The sequence below is a fragment of the Phycodurus eques genome, chromosome 16, assembly GCF_024500275.1.
Source record: "Phycodurus eques isolate BA_2022a chromosome 16, UOR_Pequ_1.1, whole genome shotgun sequence".
NCBI lineage: Eukaryota > Metazoa > Chordata > Actinopteri > Syngnathiformes > Syngnathidae > Phycodurus > Phycodurus eques.
Genome location: NC_084540.1, coordinates 16,417,303 through 16,440,885, shown reverse-complemented (window position 1 = coordinate 16,440,885; position 23,583 = coordinate 16,417,303). Strand labels below are relative to the sequence as shown.

The 23,583-nt window shown below is 43.0% G+C and overlaps 1 protein-coding gene across 3 annotated transcripts; it reads left to right on the top strand.

Moving 5' to 3' along the window:
• Positions 1-992: 992 nt before the first annotated feature.
• Positions 993-22,466, top strand: LOC133415166 (disintegrin and metalloproteinase domain-containing protein 11-like). Of its 3 annotated transcripts, none has more exons than XR_009770095.1 (26): positions 993-1,346; positions 2,677-2,870; positions 7,366-7,442; positions 7,579-7,645; positions 10,102-10,184; positions 10,299-10,362; positions 11,585-11,645; positions 11,864-12,045; positions 13,144-13,215; positions 13,355-13,521; positions 13,602-13,686; positions 14,336-14,426; positions 14,685-14,736; positions 15,590-15,689; positions 16,165-16,236; positions 16,333-16,425; positions 16,486-16,566; positions 18,118-18,168; positions 18,239-18,302; positions 18,401-18,506; positions 19,106-19,225; positions 19,302-19,470; positions 19,543-19,654; positions 20,702-21,096; positions 22,094-22,111; positions 22,182-22,220. XR_009770095.1 is itself a non-coding variant. In XM_061701006.1 (26 exons), the coding sequence occupies exons 1-26, from the start codon at positions 1,286-1,288 to the stop codon at positions 22,195-22,197; spliced, it is 2,349 nt and encodes a 782-aa protein (XP_061556990.1). In that variant the 5' UTR covers positions 993-1,285; the 3' UTR covers positions 22,198-22,298. The 3 variants fall into 3 exon arrangements, 2 of the variants coding, with proteins under 2 accessions (XP_061556990.1, XP_061556988.1); XM_061701006.1 differs by having other exon boundaries at positions 20,702-20,792; positions 22,182-22,298; XM_061701004.1 differs by lacking the exon at positions 20,702-21,096 and having other exon boundaries at positions 22,182-22,466.
• Positions 22,467-23,583: the final 1,117 nt, after the last annotated feature.

Here is a 23,583-nt window from a genome sequence, read left to right as displayed (position 1 = left end):
CGTTATGTAAAATGTAAACAAAAACAGAATTCAGTTTTGTTGGCCATGTCCCAGCTTTTTTGGTTGTGTTGCAGGCATCAAATTCAAAATGAGAGATTATTTTCACACACAAAAAGAAATGCAGTTCATCACTTTGAACATTAAATATCTCGTCTTTGTAGTGTATTCAGTTGAAAAGAGGTTGAAAAGTGTGTCCAAAGCATTGTATTCTGTTTTTATTTACGTGATACTAAACGTCCCCACTTCATTGGAACTGGGGCTTGTTTAAGTCGCCCCTTTTCGCTCTTCTGCCTTTCTCTGCTGCGTGACTTGTGTGCACTCATGGCTAACAACGAGGCACTCTAAAGTGGCCACACCAGTGGACTGTCCGAAGGGAAGATGCATTTTGTGATGTTTGCATAGCTGGCTAGCTATTTAGTCAACTGCACGTCGCGAAGAATGACTAATATGCCTGCTGAGGAGTTGTGACATCTCCTGTGTCTCCATGTATATTTGTAAGTTTGTTTTCTACTGCCCCCAGGTGGCCAAGGCGTGCACACCAGAATGAGCAGCACAATGGGCATTGAATTTAAGGAAAAATGTGACTGAGTTATTTTAAATTCAGTTTATGTCTTTGTGTGTTTGAATAACGTATATTATAGAATCCCATTTTTCCTCGTTAAAATAATTTGTATTTTTTTATTTATTTTTTTAGGAGGCTGGGATGGACTAATGGCATTTCAATTCTTTACAATGGGAAAGGATGGTTTGAAATACGAGCGTGGCCATAGAACGCCTTTCACTCGCATCTCAAGGCACCACTGTAAATAATTGAAAAAGAAAAATGAATAATTGGAGCCGGAGTGGGCGGATGCCTTGGTTTGCCCACGTGACCCGGCTCACTGCTGCCCCCTCTTCCGCATACCGCATGCACGCGCGCGCACGCACGCGCGCACGCTGCGGAGCGATGCATCCGCGGTGCTGCGCGTTCTCCTCTCGCTCCGCAACTCTTCCTCACTGATCGTCGTTCTCCTCCTTCGTATCGATCCCAGCCGCCATAAAGGGGAAAAAAAAGTGGTTCAATGTCATCTTTGTATGTAAACGTTGTCTGCGTACGAGAAGGAGGAGGGGAGATGATGGCAGCCGACGCACCATAGCGCCTACTTTGAATCTATTTTCGTCCTTGTTTTATTATTTTTTAACGTTTTTTTTCCCTTTTTCTGTCCGCCTTTGGTGACGTTTTTTTATTTTTTATTGTATTTTCTGCGGGCCTGCATGTGGTGACTGGCGGGAATGTGTGACGGCCATGCTGGCGGTGCGGTGCTTCTTGCTCTTTGCTGCAGTGGGCGATCGGCTGACGGTGTCAGGTAAGCGGAGACACGACGATTGGCAGGCGTATGATGTGCGGGGGGGGGGAATCCCATTTTGCTGCTAGAGGAGTGTTGGGGGGGTCCAATTTTGCTGCTAGAGGAGTGGGGGGGGTTGGGGGGGGGGGATCGGTGCATGCACACTTGTCTATGGTCGCCCTCTTTGCCTCCACTTGCAGTATAGCAACATTGTGCTATGTGGTCTGCACGGCGTGGCCTCGATGTGATGGGTTTTTGCTGCATAGGCACATTTCTACTGCAGCCCCCCTCACGTGCATGCAACTCCTTGTTTTTAAGCCAATGAGGATGCACCGCCACAACTTGTGCAACACGACTGCTTTATGCTTTTTATTATAAGCCCCGTTTAGCTCTACAGAGATGGCACTACTGAGGGACATGAGGACTATACTTGTGAGCATAGTAGGTGGATGGTTAGCACAGAAGCCTGGCAGGGTCCAAATCACGGGTGTTAGGTCCACGGACGACTAAATTGTGCTCAATGTCTACAAAAACACAAAGGTGATGTCTATTGAAGACTAAATTGTTGACAAAAACGTGCTGTACGTCTACAATGTTTATGAAAACATGGATTGTATGATGTTAAGATTTTTATTTTATTTTTTTTGAAGACTTGAATTCGTCCGTGTGGTTTACCAAGTTATTTGAAGACGGCAAACTTGTCTTGGTGTCTACGAAAACATGTTAGGTGAATTAAAGACAAAACTCTACTCAACGTTTATAGAAACATGTAGGATTGTAGGGCTTGTGGAAGATGTTAAATTGTCTTCATTGTCAACAAAAACATGTGTATCCAATAGGTTTTTATAAAATTGAAAACCCTGAAAAACGTATGTTTGATATATTGTCTTTAAAGTTGATAAAAAAAAAAAAACATTTATCTTATTGGTTTGTTGAAGACGCCAGATTGTCTTCAGTGTCAGCAAAAACGTCTTCGCTCAGTGTTAATGAAAACATGAATTTGTAGACTAAAAACAGGTTTGCTTGAGATTAAAGAATAAATGGTCATATTTAAGTATGTTAGGTTAAACTAAATTGTCTACATTGTATATTGCAGGTTCTTTGAAGTTTCTTGTCTTCCATGTCAACATAAAACTGCAAAGTATATCTCTATTTTTCATGAAAACGCATGCGTTAGGTTTGTTCCGCACTCAAATTTGTCTTCAATTTTGACAAAAACACATCATTAACTGCTGAATTGTCTTTGACTTGCGTTATTTTACTAAAACATATAAGTTTACTACTTGGGTGACTCCGAATTGTGAAAACCACATACGGAGACTCTTAATTGTCGGTTCTGTTTGCCTTTCAGGTTTAAACGGGAGCCCAGGTCAGGATGAAGCCACCTGGGATTGGTCCTCCCGGTCCGGACAGAGGACAGAGGGCAGCGACACAGCGGCCCAGGTGACCTATCCCAAGCGTCTGGTGCAGAGGACTGAGTCGGAGCAGGAAATGGCTCACGAGCACCTGGACACCCGTGTGAAAAATAACACGGGACACACCTCGGTGAGTTCGAACCCAGGATAAAGATAATGTGATTGCACAAGGGTCACAGGTGGTGTAGTGGTGGACTCGCCTGACTTTGGTGCGGACATCGTGGGATCAGTTCCCACTCAGTGACGCTGTGAATGCGAGGGCGAATGGTTGTCCGTGTCTATATGTGCCCTGCCACTGACTGGCGGCCAGTTCGGGGTGTAGTCCGCCTTTCGCCCGAAGTGAAAAAACTAGTGAAAAAAACTCCAACTCAACTATTGTCTCCTTCTACAGGTCACACTAATTTCGCGTGTATATATCTCATTCTCATGTCTTCTTTTCTATCCCCACCTTTGACAGACGTGTATCTCTATCAGCGTTTGTCTTGTGTCTCACCTTTCAATCCACCGATGTTTCTCACGTGTCATACCAATTCCTTACACGCCAGTGTAATACCTACAGCATGTCTCCCGTGTTTCCACCTTCATCACACACACAGAATGTTTTTACGTGTCTATCCACCTTTGTCATAGCTTTGATTTGAGTTCCGTCTACTGTATGTCGCTTACGTTCTTCACCTATGTAAGCGTTATATCTCTGTCTCACCTGTGTATCACTGTGTCTCTATGAATGTCTCTCAACTATCGCCTGAGTTATCCACAGCTTACATGACGCCATCTCTTACTTTCTGTGTCTCAACTCCATCTGTATCACTTAAGTCACACACGACTCAACAGGTCCCAGTTTCTGTATGTCTCCGCCCGTCTCACCTAACTGTCAATTTCTCAATTGCGTCTCAACTTAAAAGTCCACACCCATGTCAACATGCATGTTTGTCTCACTCGTGTTCATCCGTCTATAGCTACCCTACGATAATAAATCTCCAACTCTCAACCTTTCCGTCCACCACCTATGTCACAGTTTTCAACTTGTGTCGCTACCCATGTGACATTTAAAAGACTACGTTTCAATTATTCCTCAACTAATGTCTCCGCTACTTCGTCACCTCTATCTCTCGCTGTATGTCTGCATCCACCATGTCCACCTTTGTCAACGTCTTATTGTGTGTAGCCTGCAAAAACACGCCTGTGCTGTCTCAACAAATGCCCCCAACTACATCTCATTGTTCATCTGCATCAACTGCGTCTTACTTTCAAATCCACCTTTGTCACATCTTAGCCTGCCCTGTCTCACCTGCTAACACTCCCCTACGCTGTGTCGTGAAATGTCGCTCTCACCCTTTTCTCCCAGTGTCTTTATCATGCAGTATGTCTTGCTAATAATTCCACCAATGTCACACTTGTCTCTACATACTGTACGTCTTTCTGTCAGCACGTATGTATCTATCTACAGTATGTCTATGCACAACCTATGGCATGTCTCAATTCTCATTTGTCGGTGTCTCAGCTATGTCTTCACCTATGGCTCTCTAAAATGTCTCCAACTGTCTTGGGATAACATTTCCAATAGACTGTGCATGTATTTGAGATTAAATCACAGGATTCATAATCAGGCGGCTGATGTTTTACACTCTGGCCAGCAGTTTAGAGGATTTTTATTCTGAGAATGTCTAAGAGAGGCGCGCTTTTGCGAGGATGTCTGTCTTGACACGTGTGGGCAAGACGACAGCATGTCGGTCTCCCTCTCGTTGCGTCGAACATCTCTCTGCAGCTACCCGACTATGCTCAACGGCACAAAGTGGCGTATATGCAGCGTTCGCCTGTGCTTTTTGACCCACTTAGTTGGTGAGAATCCCCCGCAATGTCGACGCGGCTCGCCTCACCGCCTTCACTCGCGCTGCCTGACCTGCTTTGTGCGTGAGCTGGGTTGCACGCAGGCTTCCTCTCCTCGTGTTTGCGTGGTTTTGCGTGTATTGTTTGCCGTCTCGTCGCATCATCCGCGGGGCCGCCCTACAAGGGCTCCCGGCAGCTTCATTTATTCAGTGGTGTGTTGAAGTATGTCCCCATTAATTATGGAGAGGGTCCGTGCGAACAGTGAGGCACGAGACTCGTCAGAAGGATCTGCTCGACTGTCAGCTACTTCCTGTCACGTGATGGGACGCTGTAGTATGTAACATGATGCGGTCCTGGTGAAAAAGCTTTGTGACGGTCTGAAGTTCTCAGATGAAATACATTTTTGATATTTTGATTAATTTATGTAGCTACATGACCCAATAGATGGTCGTTATGTTTTTTTCTTATGACCCAGCCAAGAAAAATTGAGGATTTTTGATAGATTTGTTTTAACACGTTCACTGCCATTGACGGTTTTAGAAGTCAAATATCCATGTTAACTGGGAAGGCTGGCAGTGAATGTGTTAAATTCGTGAATACAGTGAATTCCCGCTATTTGTCGGGAATAAGGACCAAGTCCTGCCACAAATAGCTAACATCTGCGAGTAATTAGCACCCACTACATAAAGCTTTGTATATCCTATAGATGCCACAAAATGGGCCCAAAAAACGTGTTTTGTATTAGACAAGGCTATGGCCTGTGCAAATGAAGCTCCTGCCTCACTTCAAAATGATGCCACAAGATTGTGCCAATGCAGTATTTCTATATTAGACATGGTTTAGGCTGAGATCAAATACAGTTAATAGATGAGATTTTTAGCTAATAACAAAGGACAGTTTACCCCCCAAAAAATCAGCAAAAAGGTGAATTTGTGAATGTTGAACCATGATTTATTTGCATCAAATTACCACACAAAGCTATTACATGCATTTTTTGTTGCAAATAAGTAAATGACTAGTTGATGCAGTTGACGCAATGCAAAAGTCGACAAGCGCTATTTAGGCCAAAATAGAGTCACGCCTACTAGCAGACTGCGTATCACGGCATCGTTCGATGTTGCATTTCCTAACCCTGCAAAACCAAATCCCATGTAAAATCCGTTATAAACAAAAGGTTTTATTTCAGAAACTGGCCAGTGCCGTTTGGGTTTTACTGCAGCTAGCGTCATCTCCTTTCAAGCAACCACAAGTCCATACATATTTCCATCATCACGTACTTGTCACGTATGTCCTCTGCGCCCATGATTTCTCGTCGACTCACTGCCAAGCTGAGCATAAAATATGATAACTTTCAACTTTATTGGCAATTGCTATTTGCGTGAAACAGTCCAAGAGAGATTATGTTATGAAACTCATTGGTGAGATGGGTTTTAGTGATCACATCCGCAGACTCGACGAGGAAAACTTCGCCTATGTTGGTTGCAATCAAGTGGGTTGACCGGATCTTGAGGGTAGGGTTCAAAAGGCTAGTTGTAGCACTCTAACCCTATTATTCATTTTCCATTCATAAACTTTACTAGTTATGTGTATGTTATCTGTTTTTGAAGAAAAGTATTTTCTTGAAGTTGTCTGGTTTCGTAAAAAAATAAACACTGCATAACTTTTTTTTTTAAAATAAGTAATTCATCACAAATAATATTTTATCTTTGATTAAATGACAATGATTAATTTAGCGTATCCTGAAAGTGTAACTTTAAAATTTTTATTTCCTGTATACCATGTTTGAATGTTGGAACAAATATTACCAGTGTTAGCCAAAACTTAACTAAATTAGCTTAGTTTAAAAGCAAAACAGCAAAGTTCAGTACTCATTCACAAACAAGCTTCACAAAAGGCACAGACTTTTGTTATTTAACAAAGTTTTGTGGCGTCTTTCTGGTTCATCTCAGAGAAATATAAACATTTGAGCAGCAGCTCTTCCCGTCCCCAGTAGGCGACTTGGGCGGCACTCTCCGGACAATAATCCGTCAGATTCCTAGGGCTTCGTATTACATCCAGTCAAGAACAGATACATGTTTAAAAACATAAATGACTTGAAACTAACTGTAACATTACAAAAATGCAAAGTTTGTTAAATTTTCGTATCAATGTCCACGTCGCTCCTGTCGTCCAAGTCTGCAACGTACGCACAAATCACATTCAATTCAATTAATCCCTTTGGTCAAAATGAAAAAAAAAATCCAGTTTGGTGCCCAGCTGTAAATTTCAATGACAGTAAATCACATGCAAAATGTTTTCAACAATTCGAATTTTTTAAAATGAATTAAACATGTGACAGCTTTGTTATATAATTTTTTTCAGTGTATCATTGTTGTTTCCTTACATTTTATTGCGCTACATGTATGCATGCTGCGATGTTTAAAAAAAAATTATTATTATTATAAAAGCCGAGCGACTCATTGCAGCCTCCGTCAAAAGCTCCCGTGGTGCAGTCGGATCCTCTCCGTTTAGTCTGCACCTCATTTCTCTCTGTGCTGAGCCCTCTCGCTGCCCCCTCACCTCCCCGCTTGCCATGCTGGGCAGCATCCAGTGTGAGAAGTTCCGCCATGATCCATCATAGCAGTTTATGTGGAGAGATGCGTTCAAAGCGCTATTGATTCTCTCGCATTATTCATGGTGCTTCACAACTGCCGCTCACTCAAATAGATTATTATTATTTTTTATTGTACTTTGATATATCAGCACACTGTCTTGTCATTGATTGATTGATTTTTTTTAAAATGTACATTTCGCAGGACGTTCACTTGGCGCAGAGCTGTTTCCAGGTGGAAGCCTTTGGACGTGCCTTCACGCTGGACCTGGAACTAAACCAGTTAGTACTGCCTGCTCAGCTTGTTTGTATGGACACGTCACCGCTTTAATTGCTGCAGATGTTTCACATTAGCGCTCGTACACACACTTAAACACACCGACACACGCAGAGTGGCTCATGTGTCCTCTCTTTTCAGTCACCTGCTGTCCTCGGACTACGTAGAGCGCCATTTTACACCGGAGAGCCGACCCTTGCAGTCACTGGTAAGAATCTGAAATATTGAATGTCGGCCTTGCTCGAGGACACCTCGACAGTAGTCAGGAAGTAGACTCTCTAGCCCAGCCTAGGCCCTTAAAAGTCTGCGCTGGTTCCCGAGACCCCAACAAAAGAAAAGGCTTTAATACTTATCAAAAGCTAACAATTGTGGTTACTGTCATCTTCTCAAAATCTATTTCAAAGTTTAAAAAGCCATGAGTGATGCAATTTAAAAAAAAGAAAAAAGAACGATGAGGTAACTAGACAGTGTAATAGCCGCAAATATATCTGCACACAAATTTACCTTCGTGGCTGACGGGATCCTTCTGCAACAAAGCATTGCAGTTATAAATGTTTAACAAAATTGCCCTCCGGAAATGCATCAAACCTAACTATTTTCACGTGTTTTTGTCTAAAAATCATACAGACTTTCAATATTGAGGCAACATAATGCCGTGAGGCTCCCGCAGAGTGAGGAATAGGTTTTATGACACTTCTCTGACAGTTGAAGTGTCCAAGAGAGTTGATAGATTTGCTCTAAAATTTGGAACAGTAACAGACCACGCAATGACTGACCATTCGTATCGATTTGTGAAAAAATATTACATTTACCGTGTTTGGACATATGGGGTTTCTGCCCGACAGCGGCGAAATATTTTCTTGTCCAACGAAAAGCATCAACATTTTGCAGGTTTTTTTTTTTACTTAACAAATGATCATTTTATCTGGAGTTTTGAGTCACAAAACCTGCCTGATTTTCATTGGTCAGCCACAGTGTGCAGCGAGGACAGCGGAGCAATCTGATTGGATGGTTGGGCAGGTTTATTTGCTCTACAATGCCATATTTGTTTGCTTACATCTGTGCAGGTGTATCTAGTGAACCGGCTGCTCAGTCTATTTTAGTTTCCGCCAATCCACATGTTTGCTTTTAGGCTATTTTTATGTATTATTGATGGTTTTAATTGTCAGTTTGTCCTATTTTTGGAAAGCGCTTCAGAAATAGTCTACCACCCAACCATTTTGTACTTTTGGATGTTCCTGTTGCACTCATACGCTTGAAAAGCAAAAAAAAAAAAAAAAAAAAAAAAAACACCTGCTCTGAGACATCATCTTCTTCTAGAAATAACGGTGAAATGATGGTCCACAAAGGATTTCAAGTGCCTTCTACTAGCCAGAAGGGATGCTAATGTTTCGCTTTGCTGCCCAACGAGCCACCCGACCGCTCTGCCTCCATCCTCCTGACCAATGGCGAGCCTGTCTCCATGGCAACCAGTTAGCGCATCAGCGTCATTAAGTTCTTGGCAGCGGAGAGAATGAGAGACGAGGGCGGAGGGAGAGAAGAGGGAAAATGGGAGTCGAAAGCGTTCCCGTTGTGCTCTGAGAGGCTGGAGGCAGGGAAGGAAGGACGGAGGGAGATGGGGTCCTGCGTGGAGGCCAGATTGTGGCGCCGCTTGACTGAGGCATCACGTGACGCGCCGGGACGTGGGAGGCGTGATGCGTTCGGGGACGTGCGTCACCGAATTGGGCCTTTCTTTTGAAATAGCACACCTCCGTTTGAGGAACACGACGACGGCCTCGTTCAACTCGGATGAACTGCTCCAAATTAATAAAAACTTCCATTGAAAGAGTGATCTTATCGTCATTTTTGAATGTTTTAAGAGAGAGAAAACAACCAATTCATCAAACAACAAATTCAGTCCAGTTGACTTAATGCAAATTTTGCGGATCATCACGACCTGGATGACTGAGGATCACAGTTGTTGTTTTTTTCTTTCTAATTGATATTGTAACATTAACTTAAAAAAGGCGTGGCATTTTTTCTATTAAGCTAACAATTGGGAAGAATACATCTTGTATGCTACGTAGTTTACCTTTTGTAAATTGTCCAAAACCTCTTTAACTCTTACTTTATTGCTCTCTATGTAATCTGTTAGTGGATAACCCCATTTATGTTTAAATTATGTTCACTTTATGAATACTATTACTTTCATTTCACCATGTGACATGAAAATAAAAAAAGACTGATATTGATACATTTATTACGTTATGTCAGCTGTTATTTCAAGAAGCATTTTGCACTTCCTTGTGTAAATACTTTGTTTAATAACTACATTTAAGTAACTAAAAAGACATTGCGCTCGGTTCACACTTTTTGGACACGGGTAAGACAACTAGTGATGCGCTGGCGTTACTTCAAGTACCAAATGACTTCCTGTGTTGATTTATTGAAGAGTTCCTTTCAGGAAGGCTCGACTTCCACCTCACTTGTCATTCGGAGACGACTACGGGACACAAGTAGGTCACAAACGCTTCCGCAGTGGGAGATGTTTTTCTTTTTTTTTTCTTTTTTACCTCGCAGCTGACCTATCACGACAAGCTGTGAAGTAGCTGTGTGTGTGTGTGTGTGTGTGTGTGTGTGTCACAGGTTGCGTGAAACCTCCTCCATGTTTGTGTGTGTCCGCAGGGAGGGGAGCTCTGCTACTACCAGGGAAGGTTAAGAGGTGTGCCGGAGTCCTGGGCGGCTCTCTCCACCTGCCACGGCCTCTGGTGAGCTCCCCCACCGTGCCCCACTTTGACCTTTTATCCACTTTATTACATATTCATCTTGAGTGTGGCCCTTTTTTTTTTTTTTTTTTTTTTTTTTTTTTCTCTCTCTTCAAGTGGGATGTTCTCAGACGGCGTCTTCTCTTATGGGATTGAGCCTTTTCACAATGACAGCAATGAGGTAAATAGAAGGTTTTATACAGGGTGGGACAAAAGTATACTGTATATTGCAGTAGTGCCTGGAGATACGAGTGACCCGATTTATGAGTTTTTCATGATTTGAGCAAAAGAAAAAGAAGCTTCAAGCTGTCTATTGCTACTGCCAGTTAAAGTTTACTGTCAAATTAAACAAATAACAAAAATAATTACTCGTTGTGTATTGAAAACTACCACATAGCCTGCGCTGCCTTAATGCTAACATACAATGAAAAACTCCATAGGCAGCCGGCCTAACAATTAGCATCTACTATATTTGGTGGTGCTGTGACCCTTTAAGCAGTGTAAGTTTTAACACAAATGGTGAAGCAACACATGCAGACAGATAATATGACAATACTCACAGGCAAATATTCTTTATCCTCTGCAAAGAACGTATAACGGTGCGGCTTAATGAGAAATGAGTCTTTAAAGATTTATTTTGTCACACTTTTTGTTTTAATTCAGTGGACATTGTGCTGCTCCTTCTGGTGTATGCGCTTCGGCCACCTGGGGCAGTATAATACAGACATACAAATATACAGTATAGAGGTATATCTATATATTTTTTCGGGGGGGGTGCCAACTCCAAAAACGCTTGTTGGCAGTTTATCCTTGCTCATAAAAAAAAAAAATTTTGGGTTTGGGGAAAATAATATACAGTGTATATATCCATCCATCCATTTTCTGAGCCACTTCTCCTCACTAGGGTCGCGGGCGGGCAGGAGGCAGGGGACACCCTGAACTGGTTGCCAGCCAATCGCAGGGCACATACAAACAAACAACCATGCCCGCTCACATTCACACCTACGGGCAATTTAGAGTCTCCAATTAATGCATGTTTTTGGGATGTGGGAGGAAACCGGAGTGCCCGGAGAAAACCCACGCAGGCACGGGGAGAACATGCAAACACCACACAGGCGGGGCCGGGGATTGAACCCGGGTCCTCAGAACTGTGAGGCTGACGCTCTAACCAGTCGTCCACCGTGCCGCCACAGTGTATATAATCTTTTTACATTTTTGGGGGGGAGGGCATCAATTATCTGCGTATTTTTGCTATTCGTGGTCCGGTCCAATCCCTATTCCCTATAAATAGCAAGGGTCCACTGTACCCACTTTTAGCCCACCCATGTACTGTATATGCATTTACATTTTGCGGGGAAGTTTGTAATGTAACGTGATTGTATTGTGACTGTATTGTGTTTTAGGAAAATGGCGCCCACTTGATCCACAGGATGTCAGATTTCAGGCTCTTCCCCCATTGCGCGGGTAGGCGTTTATAGTGCACTTGATTTGACGACATCCGTAATAACCTTATGTCATGGCCTATAATGTTTTTTTAATCTTCCTTGGCGCCATTGCTGCATATATAAAACCTCTTTGGCTTGTGACCCAGAATTTTTGCAAATAATGCAGATAAGGGGATAATCACTTTCTTAATGGCTTTGAAAATGAACTGCAATGTTTGTGTGTGTGTGCACGCCAAGACTGCGCAGAGGACGACAGCGAGTGGGATAGCAGAGGAGGTGGCAAAGACCAAAGGGGGACGCTGCAGCAGCAGGAGGAGGCGTCAGGAGCGCTGAGGCGATCCAAGCGGTTTGTTCGCAGACCCTCCGTGCACACCGAGACCAAATATATCGAGTTGATGGTGGTCAACGACAACGACATGGTAAATGTTTTAAGCCTGTCGATGTGTCTATTTGCTGCGTTGTCTGACATGCATGGTTGATTTTAATGACATATTTACATACAATTGGGATTCAATCATTTTGACAAATTTACGACATTTTTAGCTGACGGTTTTTGACTGTGTATAACTTGCGGTTTCATCTACTTGCGTATTGGAATCAGAAAACCCAGCAGATGCCAGGTACCACCATACAGTACATTTAGAGTTTAACGATTCGGTAAAGTGAATTCTGAGATTTTTCACTATTTTAGTTTTCCTGATTTTTTTATTTTTTTTTAGGTGTGACTAAAACGGTGCCTAACGATGCATTTCTGCCCAGGCATGAGACTCCCCTCCCCCACTATTATAAGAACTTCGGAGCCTTCATTTAGTTTTCTATTTTTGTCATTGGACTTATTGGCTGTTCTGTGATGTTTCAATCGTGTTTTCAAGCTACATTCTGTAAGGTAGCTGACAGTGAGAGCATAAAAAAATGCTTACTCCCATGAGAAAACTCAAGTTTCTGCGACTTTAATGACTAAATTTGAGTCTATCAATGTGGAATCATATGTTGGGATTGTGGGTATAAGTTCTGCCTAACAGTTCTGAAATTCTGGGTTTGAATCTCTGCTCCGGAACTTCCAGTGTGGAGTTTGCATGTTCTTCCTGTGTTTGCGTGGGTTTTCTTTGGGCACTCAGACTTCATCCCGCATTTTAAAAAAAATGCATTTTAGTTTCATCGAAGACTCAAAATTGTCTGTGAGTGTGAATCTTTTTTTTTTTTTTTTTTGTGTGTGTACGTGACGTGGGATTGACTGATGACCAGTCAAGGGCGTAACCCGGCTGTAGTCAGCTGGTGTAGGCTCCAGCTCACCCGCCACCCTAACGAGGACAAGCGCTGTAGAAAATGGATATATGGAATACAAATAACAAATTCATGCCTTCCAAATAGGAGTTGCGGCACTCAAAGGTGGCGTTTTTCTAGCCGCAGCTACATCTTTTATGCAATAAATGGGTGTTTGTGTGTATGTGTGCGTTTTTGTGCATGTGTGTGTGAATGACATGCCATCCATCTGTGCATCTTTTGTCTCCTCACAGATTGTACAGCTGCGACGCTCCGGCAGCCAAACAAAAAACTTTGCCAAAGCGGTGGTCAACATGGCGGACGCGGTACGTTGTTTGTATTAGCATGCACTGTAGATACACGCGCACATACAAGGGGCCTGATTTACTAAGATCCCAAATAGCGGCCTTAGCTGTTCATAACCAAAGGGCATTTTTTTGGGGGGGGGGGGGGCGGGTATTGCAGATCTTACGGGAGCAACTGAACACGAGGATCGTGCTGGTCGCCATGGAGACGTGGACCTCAAAAAACATGGTGCCGGTGGTGGAGGACCCACTGACCACGCTGCAGAACTTCATGAAGTACAAGCGGGACAACATCCGGGAGCAGAGTGACGTTGTCCAACTTTTCTCGTGAGTAGATCCACTTTGAATGTGCCGCAGGCACCGCCACGTAGTTCCGGTCTCACGGTGTTTCTCCTGTGTGCCTCTAGAGGACGTACGTTTCAGAGCGGCCGCAGCGGCACGGCGTACACGGGAGGAGTGTGTTCACCGACGAGGGGAGGGGGAATCAATGAGGTGAGGGAGCTTTGTTTATATCTATAAGACTTTTTTCACTTTTGGTTTGTCCACACCGATCAAGAGATCTTGGTAAAGGACCCAAGCTTGCTAGGGCTCGTTGCCCACCCAAAAGAGGCCTTGGCTGGGACAGTTATGCTGGCCTAGCCCAGCCCCCACAAAGTGTGGGTATTTTTTTCGCTCGATTTTACGTCCGAAAAAAAGGTGCATTTTTGGTCACAGCATGTATAAACACCTGCCTAATAAGGTCCAATATTGCCTCCGGAAAAGATATAAGGCTCAGTTTTGATGACACTGTCAGAAAGGTGTTAATTTAACAATGCACTTGTGAGTCCCCCGATTTACAAATTTTTCAAGTCAAGAGCCGTGGCTCTGTCTTTATTTTTTGATTTTTTGCAAGTTCAAACTATCATGTCTGCAAACGTAAACTACACAGGGAGTCTGTGAACCTGTTGTGAGAAGACAATGTTTGCTTCCGGGTTAGCAACCGTCGAGGGGAAATTAACGTCACACCTACCCTCTCACGGGGGTGTGATGAATTAAAAAAAGGCAACACAGCGCAATTATTAAAAAAAAATAATAAAAACGTGAAATAGGGGGACCGCGAAGCGTGAACCGTGATATAACTATATCGTTTTTGTTGTTTCAGTTTGGCAGTGTCGGCGCCATGGCCATCACTTTGTGCCAAAGCCTGGGCCAGAACATTGGGATGAGGTGGAACAATGCACGCAACTCTGCAGGTATGATGTGGCGTAAGGGGGGCCTTCTATGCATAGTGGATAGTAAAGTAGAGGAGTCGTTTTTGGGAGGCAGGAACACCCCTGCACCAGCACTTTTGATATCAGACCTCAGGTGTTTTATCACCTGCATTTGGGACACTGCTGCCACTGAACTAAGTCTTAACTCCTTGTCCTGCTGGAACGTTTCTTCTAAATGCTGAGCTCCATGTGTTTAAATCACATGGGCCTGAACTTCTCTTGCTTTTTTTTGTTCCACAGGAGACTGCAGGTGTCCTGATACCTGGCTGGGCTGCATTATGGAGGACACTGGGTAGGATACATAATAACCCCTTTTCCTCGGTTTGTATGAGGCAAACGTTGATTAATGCCGGGTTTACTTAAAACAATACAGTGGTGCCTTGAGATACAAATTTAATTCGTTCTGTGATCACACTTGTTATACGAACACTTGTATCACAAATTGTCATTCTCCACTGAAATGAATGGAAATGCAATTAATCAGTTCCAGCCCCACAAAACACACCAAACATCTTTGTAATGTGCTTAAAAAAAAATAGCACTCCTTAATAAAAACACAGTAATCACATAATTAAATATAATGTAAAGAATTAAACAGTTTTGTCCACATTGTTTTTCTTCAGTTCAATGGACATTGTGCTGTTTCTTCTGATGTGTGCGCTTGTGCTCTCTCGGGGCAGTATAATACAGAAATAAGGATATAAATGGAGATGGTCACAGCTCCTCGGTAAACTGGAGTAATCTTAGTTGTTCTTCGCAAAGGAAAAGGAATATATGGCTGTGTGTATTGTTATATTAAGTTTTATTATGTTTGTGTTCAAATATCCTTTGCTTAGAGAGTTATAACACTGTGACGTCACCTGTTGCCACCTTTAAATGCATGTGTGAAAGAGACATTTGTGTACAAGCAGGTTGTACAGAGCAGAAAATGTCACTTTGTGAATTAAAGGAGGAGTTTGGCGCATTGCACCAGATGGTATAAAATACAGTTTGATTCATTTGAGTCGCATTTGTACTACAGTTGGTTCCATTTCTGTCACATTGTAACATAACGCCATTAACACCTACCATGTTATCTTTGCACTGTTTTTTTTCTTTTTACAATGCCGTTGATTTTTCTATCTGTTGTGTGCTTTTTAATGCAGATACTATCTGCCCAGAAAGTTCTCCCGCTGCAGCGTGGACGAGTACATCCAGTTCTTGCTCCAGGGGGGCGGCAGCTGCCTCTTCAACAAACCCAACAAGGTGAGAGGGCCGAATCTTTCAAGTTATCTAAAGGCACTTTTCATACGGAGCCTGATTTACTAAGATCCCAAATAGCAGGCGCTAAATTGCATGTTCACGCGAACAGATTGCGCGCGCCGTTGTTGGGTGTGGTGCGCGTGATCTAAGATTGAGCCGCAATTGGCAACAAGTGTAAAAGTGGTGGAGACCTCCCTATTTTTTGCGCTGTAGTTAATATTTTTTGGTATGTTTTTGGACAATTTAATTCTGCTTCACCTTGCTAAGTTAGAAAGCTGGGCTCAATTAACTGGCCTGAATCAAATCATTCTAATTGTTCTCAGTTTCTAATCTGTGACCACATCGGCGAGATATTTGTATATTTTAGGACGGTATTAATCTGCTCCGTTGTCTTGGTTTACATTCTAAATTCTTACGTATGCTGAATGAGCTTTAGTTGTACATTGCTTGAAAGTACGCTCCTTTGTTCGTCCCTCAGTTGTTGGACCCTCCAGAATGCGGCAACGGCTTTGTGGAACCTGGCGAAGAGTGTGATTGTGGATCCCAGGTGGTGAGTATATATCTCCGTATGCGACGCTATTTCGTGTCCCGCCTTTGCAGGCAGGCAGTCGAGCTCCGTTGTCTGTGTGTGTGTGCGTGGCTGCAGGAGTGCGCCCGCAGCGGAGGAGCCTGCTGTAAAAAATGCACACTCACCCACGACGCTATGTGCAGCAATGGACTGTGCTGCAGTGGCTGCAAGGTGTGTACGACAGATATTTATTGGAAGGGACGCGATCATTAAGTTGATTTGTGGTTCCAGTACGAGCTGAGAGGCGTGGTTTGTCGAGAGGCGGTCAGTGACTGCGACATCGCAGAGACCTGCACTGGAGACTCTAGCCAGGTACTTCAATATGTATTTTACAGAGAGCTGCACATCATTTTTGTATTAGACTGTCAAGGTGTTCCAGGTGAATGTACATACCCAACATTCCAAAAGTATTGGAACAGTGAGGCCAACTTTATTTTTTGCTGTGGACTGAAAACATTTGGGTTTGACATGAACAGATGGACATAAGACAAGAGGTCAACATCTGAATGCAAACAAACAATGCAAAATATTGACGGGCTAACGACTCATATTTTCTTCATCCTCTGCAAAGAACGACTTATTTTACTGTGGCTTATTGATCTTAGTTGTGACGTCTACGTGTCCTGTATATCGGTGTCGACCCTCTTTGATTGGAATTGGGAGAAATGTTCAAATTTTGCCTGATCATCAGTGTTAACCCTACTTTATAAATACCACGTTTAGATTAGTAAAGGTATTATTGTTATTGTTATTGTTGCTTATTTATTTATTCACACATAGGCAACTATGGTTTTCATGTTGGTTACACCTTCTATCTAGTATCAGTAGTAATAACATGTTCCGATACTTTTGGTCATATGAAACAACGGGTGGGTTGTGTAACAGATCCAGATACAATGGGTGATTTAATCACTTATACAATTCTTTTTTTTTTTCACAATTTAGATTGTTTCTTCTTTAATGTATGATAATTTAAGTGAAAGTGCGGTGTGGGATGACAGACAAGATTGTAGGTCGTTTCATTCTTCGTTATACCGTGAATGCCAAAAGGTAGATGAAATCTCACCTGTAATCAGTTCTCGGAAGAATGCTGAAGATTTGATTTTCATGCAAGATGGGGTCCCTTACATGTTTTGCTATTGTCGTTTGTGAGTTCCTGATTTTGCCCACTTCCCTGGGACATGAATGGGTCGGCGTGGTCCATATGAGTGGCCAGCAGGCTTACTGATTTATCACCAATTCATTTTTTCTTTGGGATTGGTAAAAGGAGTCTAGTTTAGCAAACCAAAGACTTAGGAAGAACTTGATGGGGCGAGTATGTGAGGTTATGTCTTCTATCCATGAAGAGTTCCTGGTGAAATAAGTAGATACGATTCCGGAGGCAAAAGTTAAATACATGTATATCATTATTTATAGAAATATGATATGATAACAGTATGTACACACGAAGGAGGCCTAAACATCGGATATTGTCATCTTTGGTGGTTCTGTGGTGACATCTTGTGTTAAACAAAAGATTTTGTAGATTGTTGTTTAAAGTTCCTATGGGTGCTTTGTCACAGTCCCCTTCGCCATTCACTCGAGCCTGAAGGAAGTACTTCAACCTGTTTTGCCCAGTGCCGAAGTTGGTTGTGCATATACCTTATTTTAAATAAAACGTCATGCTAAACGCTCTCCATTCATATCCATCCATCCATTTTATGTACCCCTTTATCCTCACAAGGATCGCGGGCGTGCTGGAGCCTAACCCAGCTATCTTCAGGCGAGAGGCGGGGTACACCCATTCATATCCATTTCTTGTAGAAATTGTTGTGTTCCAATACTTTTGAAGTGTATAACAGTGGTTGTGCGTCCCTCCTGCAGTGTCCTCATAACGTCCACAAGCTGGATGGCTACAGGTGTGAAACTAATCAAGTAAGCGCTGCCTTTGTGCAAATGCAAACTCTGCATGTTTTTCTATAGACGCTTAATTTTGTCCCTTCAGGGCCGCTGTTATGGCGGACGATGTCGCACTCGAGATGGACAGTGTAGGGGACTCTGGGGTTTTAGTAAGTATTACAGTTGTGTGTGTGTGTACTTCGTGTTTGTGGTAAACGTATTCATCCTGGTGTATCATCCTGATGTTATTTTCATTTTATCTGCCAAGACTCGGCAGACAGGTTTTGTTACGAGAAGCTTAACGCCGAAGGGACGGACAAAGGCAACTGCGGACGGGGCCCCGGCGGCCAAGGCTGGCTTCAGTGCAACAAGCCGTAAGGGATGGCCATTATGGTTATAGAGAAAACCTACAAATTCATCATTTTGGGGTACAAAATGATGGGGTACCAACAACTTTGGTCAGCTACATCATAGCAATATACAACAATCTCTATTACAAATAACAACAAAAAAAAGATAAGTAATACAGTGGTGCCTTGATATATGGTGGCAAAGAACTCAACACACTTTACAATAAGCAGCAGTTTGGCAAAAAGAAAAGGTGTCACATGACTTGGACTCGAGCCACACTCGAGTCATGAATTTGATGACTTCGGACTCGACAAAATGATACAAGACTTGCAACTCGGCTTGGACTTGAACAGCATTGACTCGTCACTCGGACTTGAGCCCATTGACTTGAAAAGACTCGCTACTTTTACCACTAAGAATCAAATGCTCTTCATAGCTCTCTATTGCTTTACTTGCCACTTACTATATTGGTCTACAGGAATTTATGAGTGACCTAACCTAACCAAAAAAAAACAAACAAACAAAAAGACATTTAGATCAATTGGCGAACGCTGCGTCGCAAAGATGTGGGGTTTCACTGTATTGTCTCCATTTTGATGATGTATGTTTTTGCTACGTTTAGGGACGTTTTGTGCGGCTTCTTGTTCTGCGCCAACATCAGCACAAAGCCCAAATTTGGGGACCTTCAAGGCGAGGTGACCAGCTTCACCCTCTACCACCAGAACAAGTACCTGGACTGTCGGTGTGTGTCGCACAAGGGGATTCTGATCTGGATAGTGAGACAAGTACGGGAAACGTATGCCGTGCGCTTCTTTCAGGGGCGGCCACGCTGTGCTGGAGGACGGTTCGGACCTGGGCTACGTGGAGGACGGCGCCCCCTGCGGGCCCAACATGATGTGCTTGGAGCGACGCTGCCTCCCGGCGGCGGCCTTCAACCTCAGCAGCTGCGCGGGGTCCAACTGGGGACGCATCTGCTCCGACCACGGGGTAAAGCAGCCTACACTGAGCAGACACAAGTTGTCGATACAGATGATGATCTTCCTTCTCCTGCTTTTGCAGACGTGCAGCAACGAGGTGAAGTGCATCTGCGACAGGGACTACACGGGCAAGGACTGCAGCGTCTTTGATCCCATACCCGAGCCCACCGTCCCGACGGGCCTGGGAAAAAAAGGTGCACAGCGTCTCTATCTTTTCCTCCTCTTCTCTGTCCTCCCTTCACATCACCAGCCCGCTCATCGACCTTTTCGCAGTGTTTGTAAACAATAGTCGCCAGGGTACTTCCGGATAGCAGAAAATTATGGACTTGCTTGCACTCTTTTGTCCAGTTTAAAATTGAAGTCTAGCAACTGTGCCTTTTGGTATAATTCTCTTATTTTTCAGTTTTGGGTAACTTTTCCTAGTTTTTTCAGCCTCTAGAATTTCACCACATATATTAGTTTGTACCAATTCATTGCCATTAAAAATGTTTGGTCTAACATCAATTCTACAGTGCGCTATATATTTCATCGTCAAAAAAGCACATCTCCGCCATTAACTTGAGCAACAAAAGGTTCCAGCATCTTTTCTACTGAGACTTCACACATTCAAACTGTTGTCATTCAGGCCATTTACCCGGTTTTCTCAATCTCTGCCTTGGTCAAATGACATGGAAGGGTTTGTTTACTAATGCTGCCGTCGGCATTTCTGACATCCAGAGGTACATGTGACGTCATAGTGAAAAAGTTGTCGTCATTTTCACTGTGTACTGAGGCAGAGTCATTACATATTGAGATAAAACAGAGTGCGTATGTGTATTCAACAGAACATAAACTCACAGGCTACAACATTCGGTACACCTTCACAATCCAAAGAGAGCTGTATCTAAAAATTCTTCTCACGAGAAAACGAAACGGCTGTAGACCAGTACAGCATATCCCACCAGACGTTTTCTGGCAGGGTTGTTAACAACACTCTTCTCTGTGGTGTGTCAAATTTCGAAGACCTATTTAATTTCACTTTAGAGGGAGCTGAAAGTGTCCTAGTTCTTGTGGTCGTCCCGTGAACCCCCTCGCCACCTGCACCTCTTTCTTTGCCATCATCGCTCTCTCACTCGCTCTCCTTCTTTCTCTCTCTCTCTCTCCAGTTGATGTGTTGCTGCTGTGTGTTTTTTTTATTTTATATAGTGGTGTTGTTGTTCCTGTGTTCCTCCTCCTTCCCCCCTCCTCCTTCCTCTGCGCAGGTCCCAGTGGCACCAATATCATAATAGGCTCCATCGCAGGTGCTATTCTCCTGGCAGCTATAGTCCTAGGGGGGACAGGATGGGGATTTAAGTAAGAGTTCTGGCATGCGTTTGTCCTTCCTGTCTGCTTCCACGCTGCTCAGCAAGCTTGCCCGGCTCATTCTGGGGAGAACACACACACTTGTATGGTTCAAGGTTATTCTAGTCTGCCAGGGATCATCGCAGCACTACCCCTTCGCTTAGGCCAGATGCTCTCCTCATCTGTGCATGCTTCTCGCTTCTCGTCTCCGTTGACACTCTGGCCTAAAAGGACTGACTCCCTTGAACATTTACAGCAGCCCGATTGGTTAAAAAGAATCAGAAACACAATTGAAGGAATCCTTTTAGGGTCAGAGGTAAGTGTACGTAGTCTTTGCATGTGTGCATGAGCCGTGCAGCACGGCGGGTTGTTATACGATCTACTTGTTGCCGTGCATATCATGTGACGACAACAGTGGAACCTCTAAAGTCAAACACAAGCTGTTTAGACTCTGATTTGTTTGCATTCGGAAGCACATTTTCACATGGGAAATAAGGGAAAAATAAATACTCAGTTCATGGGTGATTATTATTATTATTATTATTATCATCATCATCCATATTTTATGCCTCCAATATTAGATTTCCTCTTTTGCCCTAACTGTATAAATACAATAAGTATAAGTAGCATAATTGGACTATATTTTCTAATTACCAGACATCAACAGGCAACACCTTAATCTTCTTAATCTTTTCTTCCTGCCTCGATTAGAATTAAATCACTTTTAATTCCTCCCAAAAGCTTATTTTGTATTTTATTTCCACTTTGTTGGTTGTCTCTATATTATTAATTCAAGGGTAAAGTTGCGAATATTGTTGCTGTGCCAATTTAATTATCTATCTATCTATCTATCTATCTATCTATCTATCTATCTATCTATCTATCTATCTATCTATCTATCTATCTATCTATCTAGCTAGCTAGCTATCTATCTATCTATCTATCTATCTATCTATCTAAACTTTGTAAACCATATACTTGACAGCCAATGTTTTGAGACTGCTCCTTGTTTTAGAACAGCGGTCGCAACAAAAGCAAAACTTTTCTTTAACGGCGGCTGAACTGAAGTTTTGTGTGACTTTCGAGGTGGATTTTCCTTTTACTTTAGACTCGGATCGACTGTAATAATCTAATGTGGATAATAAGTATCAACTCTGCTATGCAAGTAACAGTATATGAATTGTTGCCTCATTCTCCTGCATGAAGGTGTCCTGTCACTTCGTATTCTGCCTGCAGGAATGCTCGCGTTTACATCAGTTATTGTCACTGATACTTTTCCTCTTTTCTCCTTGTCAAACGCTTTGTGGATGCAGAAACATACGGAGAGGAAGGTATGACTTTTCCAGAACGTTTTGTCCCCTTTCATTAAAAATAATAATAATCTTTGCATGTGTCTTTCAGATCTGGTGGAGGATAAGACGACCATCATCTGTCTCTGTGTCCTGCCCACGTCCTGTCTTCTTCTTCTTCTTCTTCTTCTTCTTGGTTGCACAGTGTCATGGTCCACATTGGAGAGAAAAAAAGGGAACAACAAGAACAAAATGTCTTCCACTCCTGTTCCCGTCTCTCCATATCACTTTTCACTGTAACTGTCCTCTTCACCGTAAAATACACCAGAGTCTTCCCCCAATTGCGGGACGAAGAGCAAATCAGCCAAGAAGTCTACTGCCTGCCTGGACCACAGACTTCTCATCTAATTTTTACTTGCCTGATGTTTGAAGTAAGCTAAAGATGCTAAAGAGGTTCATTCCCTGCCACAGCCTCAAGAGCACACGCACATGTCCTCCACTCTAAGAGCATGGACTGGATCATATCTGGACCAGATCTGGACTCGCTCTGGTTCATATCTGGACTGGATCAAAACTGCATCTGGATGGATGAATCTAGAATAGGAATGCACCTGCAACAGATCTGGATCAGGTCTGGACCAGATCTAGACTCATTCTGAACCCTATCTGGACTGGACTAGATTTGCACTGAATTTTGACTGCAGCTGAATGGATAGATGGCTGGATTTGGACCTGAAATGGATTTGAACCAGATCAGGGTCAGATTTCGACTAGACTGGACCTGTTCTTGCTCTGGACTGAGTCTGACCCAGATCTGGACTGTACAAGGAACAGATATGTACTGGATCTGGACCAGATCTAGACTAGAGTTGGATGGAGCAGGACTGGATCTAGGCTGATATTGACTAGCTCTGAATGTCGAACAGACATGGAACAAATCTGGACTAGACTTGAAGCAGATCTGGACTGGAACTGGACTAGAGCTGTTCTTGCGCTGGACTGAGTCTGGATGAGATCTGGACTAGACCTGGACTGTACAAGGAACAGATGTGTACTGAATCTGGACTAAATTGTGATTGGGTCTAAACTGAACCTAAAGGAATCTGGACAGGATCTGTACTAGACTTTGGTTGGACTGTGACCATAGCTATACTGCGCCGGACCAAATTTGGACTGGATCAGGATTACATTTAGACTAGATCTCAATTTTGCCAGCCCTGGACTGGACCTGAATGAATCTGGGCCTGATCTGTTGTAGGGTTAGGGTTTTAAAATTTTTGGGTAAATAACTTTTTTTCCATTGGACGCACTCCGTAGGTACATTAGTAAACGTAAAAAGAAAATAAACAATGAATTTTTCTAAATAGAATTAAAATATAGTATAACAATAAAAGTACTTATTTCTCAGAAAATGAGTAGCTACTGTACTTCTCTGCTTTTTTTTTTTTTGCTGCTTTGTTAAGTAACGGCAGAGCGGAAACAAGCTAATGTTAGCCATGCTAGTTAGCTTTGTT